Source organism: Castanea sativa, chromosome 11 (assembly GCF_040712315.1).
Source record: "Castanea sativa cultivar Marrone di Chiusa Pesio chromosome 11, ASM4071231v1".
In the NCBI taxonomy this organism is placed as follows: Eukaryota; Viridiplantae; Streptophyta; class Magnoliopsida; order Fagales; family Fagaceae; genus Castanea; species Castanea sativa.
Window position 1 is genome coordinate 12,144,227 of NC_134023.1, and position 5,391 is coordinate 12,149,617.

At 31.3% G+C, this 5,391-nt stretch overlaps 1 protein-coding gene across 1 annotated transcript; it reads right to left on the reverse strand.

The window, feature by feature from the left end:
• Positions 1 to 3,022: 3,022 nt before the first annotated feature.
• Positions 3,023 to 3,502, reverse strand: LOC142616083 (uncharacterized). Its single transcript, XM_075788970.1, has one exon. It carries the CDS (start codon positions 3,500 to 3,502, stop codon positions 3,023 to 3,025), a length of 480 nt encoding a protein of 159 aa, XP_075645085.1.
• Between the last annotated feature and the right edge of the window lie 1,889 nt (positions 3,503 to 5,391).

The window sequence follows — 5,391 nt, forward strand, 5'->3', positions numbered from 1 at the left end:
CAAAATAAAGTTGATCAAATCCTAGATATTTTAGAACAAAATCATGGTCCTGCATTTTGAAGGTGTAGACCAACTTATTGAAAACCATACCTTGAATGGATTGATAGAGAACCATATCCCAAAGGATTTAAAATCTTGGAATTTTCAACATTTTCTAGAGAAGAAGATAAAACTGTAAGAGCACTAGCATAAGGTGCGCCAAATACCAAATATTTGGCATTTGGCTCACCAAATACCAAAAGAGTTTCTTCATTAGGTGTTTGAAATTTTAAAACTTTTAGCATGGGTGAATAGTATTGTTCCAAATTCGGAATGGTATTGTTCACAAATTGTAAAATTTTGATTATTTTTTATTATACTCTCTCTCCTCTTCTGGCCTACTATTCAAAAATTGTACAATTTTTATTGTTTTGTATTGGGATGAGTTTTAAGTAAATATTATTTTAATGTATTATATATATTATTTTAATATATGGAATTGAAGAATAGAGCATGTGGTGTAAGGTGTATTATAAAATGATGTGCTAAAATAATAAAGTAAGTTTTTTGATGTGTTAAAATGACATACATACGCAATAGTTGATGCTGATGCTCTAGTGGAACATATGTCTAGATTTACCATCAGTGTGGTGGTATTGGTGATGAGCATGCTGATGTTGAGTTAGAATGCACAATGTCTTCATTTTAATTTGGTGGACTTCCCACTAAAGTGAATTCACCACCCAAACTTTGTTGCATTTGTCTTGAGTAATTGGTGTGACATCTTGCCAATCAAAATTTTCTACTTTCATTGTCTTCTAAGTTGAGCATAATATCTCCATGATTCTCAACATAAAATTGAAGTATTTTTTAAGTTCAAGCCACTTGATAATATGTGCAATTGTAATAAAATCAATCAATATATATATATATAAATTCCCTCATTGATGAAGGGTAACTTCTTTTAGAAATAGGATCATAAATGTCAAATAACAAAATTCATTTTCAATTTTAAAAAAAAAAACTTCTAAAATTTAGGATTTTTTTTCCCTTCATGTTCATCTATTTATTCCATAAAATTTAGTTTAAAAAAAAAAAATTTCTTTTTTATAATAGATGCAAATTATTAACTTTTATCCAAAAAAATTGGGAAAATTACACTTTATCATCCTAAACTATGTCCCGAATTATACTTTGCACCCTAAACTATTTTGATGCATAGTTTGCACCATAAACTATGACCTTTGTTACACTTTGCACCTCAACATTAATTTTACCGTTAAGTTGAATTGAAATATGAAGCATGTGACTTGCACATGTGTATTGCTTAAGTGAGACAAACGTAAAAGACCACAAATCAAAAAAAAATTTTCATCTCTCTCATGCATATCAGCCCCTCCCCAAATCAAAATCCTTACAACCCTAAATCCCCAAAGCAAAATCATCTTCGACACCACCATTGTTCCACCACGGTGATGAAATCCCTAAAACTATGTTCATGCTCTTTATAAATCTTTGTAATAGGAGGTAGAATCAATGGAATCCACTACAAAGTTGAATATTGTTGTTGGTCACTATGCCATTAGAAGTGCTAGACATCACCGTGATACAAAAGAATCTACAAAGTGGCTTGGTGGATATGAAAAAACCGAGTGGGACTCACATAAGCAATTAAGATTTTAAAAAACCCAAAACAACATGTAGAGTAGAAAGGAGCTTCACACACATATACACTTAGATTGGGTTAGAGTAGAAATTCGATCTTGTATATATATATATAAAATACACATTCAATGATTTTTCATTAAAAAAATACAATCATTGATTGATTTTTTAAGAATAGTCAATGAATTGAACACCAATATTGAACAGTATTAATTACTTTATTTGAACACCAAAAGTTTTTAACAATGGGTATTCCATTTTTTTTTACTACTTCACCAACCAACGCATTACCTATGCATATCATAATACGTAAGCTTTATTATCAAACAAAAGCAATGACCCACAGAAAAGTTAAATGATTATGCTAGGTGAGTTGGCTCTCTACCCTAATTGAGTTAAAAATAATCCAAGTTCATGAGATAAAATATTAGGTGGATCCTTTGATCCCTAGTGTTTTCCCTCCATTAATTTCTTGTAGATTTATTTTGCTATTATCAATTGTAGTTTCAATATTATTTTGCTCCATCTGTGGGTAAAAAAACAAACAAACAACTGTTTTTTATTTACTACTTAATAATAAATGTTCTTAGTTTATACCTTAGTGTCTATCATTACTTGTGGATTGACCTCGGACTCACCGAGATATTATTACTTGTGAAAAATCTACACTTGGGTTTGCTTTATTTTAATTGCAACATCATTCGTTGCTCTCTCTCTCTCATTGACTTTGTCATCATATTAGTTGTTATTTGCATCTTTTTTTTTTTATGTCCATATATTCAAATTTATTTTTTATTAGATTTTGTAAATAATTAGGTTTTCTTATGGACTATCCTAGAAAAAATTATTAGCAAGAGGTATGTGCTTGTTTTATTATATAGTAATGGAAAGGAATCATGATGAAAAGAGTGGGCTTGGCTTACCTCCAATACTTTTCTAACTGGATATGTTATTTTGTTTTAATTATTCATTGACAAGTGGTAGTAGGTTTTAATCTTAACATTTTATTTAATAGTGAGTGATGTGACAGTTTCTCATTAAAATAAAAGGAAATGTTTTTTAAAAGAGTATTGGAGGTACGCCAAACTCGAAAAGAGTAGCGAAAAATCTTTTGAAAAGCTGATCCAATCTAGTACTATATTATTCTATACGGATAAATGTCAAGATATTTATTTAAAAAAAGTTTAAGAATAACAGATTTTCTCATATCACAATGGCACAAGAAAGAGCTCTACAACTCTACACGACACAAATACAACAAACATGGTCTCCCCCATAAATTTTTATTAAAAAGAAAAAAAAAAAAAAGCCAAAAACTTTTTTATAACTGTTTCTTCAGACCACTTTATTTACTCACATACAACTCACAATATCTTTTTTATTTAATTAAAGTTGTTAGATACGCACCAACTTCAGCCATGGCCTTAAGGTGCTTAGTAGATTTGGCAATGGGATTGGTCTTGTTAGCATAACTGAACTTCTCATCGCATCCCAGGTACTTGTTTGAGGCGGAATTGAATAAGGAATTCGCGTCAGAGTAGTCACCCTCGTCAAGTTCTAACAAGACATCTTTGGTGTTGATAATGGCACCGTTAAAATTCGTTATGCATTTAGTAATTTCGGTGGAGTTGGTTTGCCTCTGAGCCACCACCTTTGCAACTCTGGTCTGGTCAACCAATTTGTGAACGGCTGCAACCGTGGCTTCACGAGGGTCAGTCCGTTTATAGACAATTGAATAACAAACTTGCTTATTAGGAGAATTGTCGCATAGGCCAGCGCCATGAATGTGGCCGGCGAGAAGGATGACGGTTGTCGCTAAAAAGACATAAGAGAAAAAGCTGTAGTCCTTGTAAACCATCGTTTTTGTTAGATTTAATAACTACAAGGCTTTCTCTGTTGTTGGGGTTCAGTGAATGATGACTTATGATATGATTAAGAATTGATTTATACAATTTTTAGACGATTATTTATAGAAGAGAAATGCTATGTTGACATTTTCTACCGCGAAGAGGGGTTGATTTGTGAGGTTTGCCTTAATTACAGCAAACATTTTGAGTATATTTTCAGTTTTTTTAAGGAACAAATTAAAGTGACAAGCTAGACATAGTTTGGGTAAAATAGTTACTCAACATCAATGTGGTTATCAACACAGGTTAGCTATTTGTAGTGGAATTTAAAATAGGGGGGATAAGTAATTTGATGGACTTTTTAAGATTTTACCATTGAAGCCTTTTTTTTGGACATCAATTATTTTTCAACAATACGAGCAATTGAAATTTTCTACCCCACTGTTATTGTTTCCTTTTATACTCCATTAATCACTATTTGTTATGTATTCAATTGACTTTTCTTATAAAATAGTCAAAGTTAAAAATGAAAAGAAGAAGAAGAAGAAGAATCAACAGCATGGCAAGTTATGATTACTGGAACACAAAAATTGCCACAGAGAATTTGTGTTCCACTTATCTAACATGCACCAAACTAGATTACATGAAGAAAATGGCAAAAAATGGAAAATTGAAAACACAAAGGTCTCTACAAAAATATTAAGTTGTAACATTTGCATCTTCTTGGTTTAGGAGTTTAAACCACTTAAAGGAAGCATAAACTCCCCTGTCCCCTCGCATGAGCTCCTTTCCTTCTCTTATCAGAAAGCTTATGATAATTGCTTAAGTTTTCATTATTATCTTAGTTTTGATAGGTAATATTGCATCAATTTTATATTTAGTTACACCCTAAATATGTGATTTTGAAATATTTCTCTGAAATATACTCATTACATGTATTTTTCTCTCGTAGGATATTTGAACTAGTCAGCTAATCATGCAAACATGCAACCAAAAGAATCCAAGGGTTAAGATCAATAGAGGCTTGCTTTTTGAACCATTAAATAAGCAACAAACTTGTGAGAATAAAAAAGGGTAGAATCCAATTCCTTCAAATAAAAATTGGAAAAATCCTAATATAGAATCATCTTGCACTATCTTAGTATTTTTTGCATATATTCTTGCATAGTGTGGTCGCAACGGGGGGAGTACGCCTCAGCCAACTTAATTAATTCACTTGGCTAATTAATTGGTTAATTTATCTAAGGGGTCAATACATTCTTGGCCTATCATAAACATCAAAGGATCACATTGGAAACATGAAGATCATTAAGAACACATTATCCAACCAAACATATTCATACTCATCATCAAAACATGTTATCAAAAAATATGCATGTACATGTGAATACATGACTTACCTTTACTTAGCTTATTGCTCCACAGCATTTATGGCATCAATGAATGAAGATGTGAATGAATGGCATTAACACTAAGGAACAAAAAGATAATCCCTAATCTAGCATACAATGACAAACAAACATGTGAACAAAGAAAAAGAAACTAAAAAGCATATAAGAAGCTTAAAATAGAGGCATATTAGGTAAAACAAACAAAGCAAAAGAAACAGAAAAATCAAACGTAGGGTTTCTGGGCATGAGTTTGCGAGCGAATAGATAGGCCTTCGTATGCTGGTGTTAGTGCCCTTAAATCCTATTGTATGATGCTATGTATGACATTATGTATGATTTAACATTATGATTAATAAAGTCGTTTTATTATTATCTAAAATAATGGTAACATGAATATTTGAACATTATCATATAGTCCGTGAGATGCATTGTATGTGATTTATGTGATTTAATCACAGAAGATGTAAATCACAAGTTCTTTGTAAACTCAAAATTTTGGTTTGTAGTCG

What these genes read in the sequence shown, in the direction of transcription:
- LOC142616083 (XM_075788970.1), bottom strand. Translation starts at nt 3,502, where the DNA reads ATGGTTTACAAGGACTACAGCTTTTTCTCTTATGTCTTTTTAGCGACA.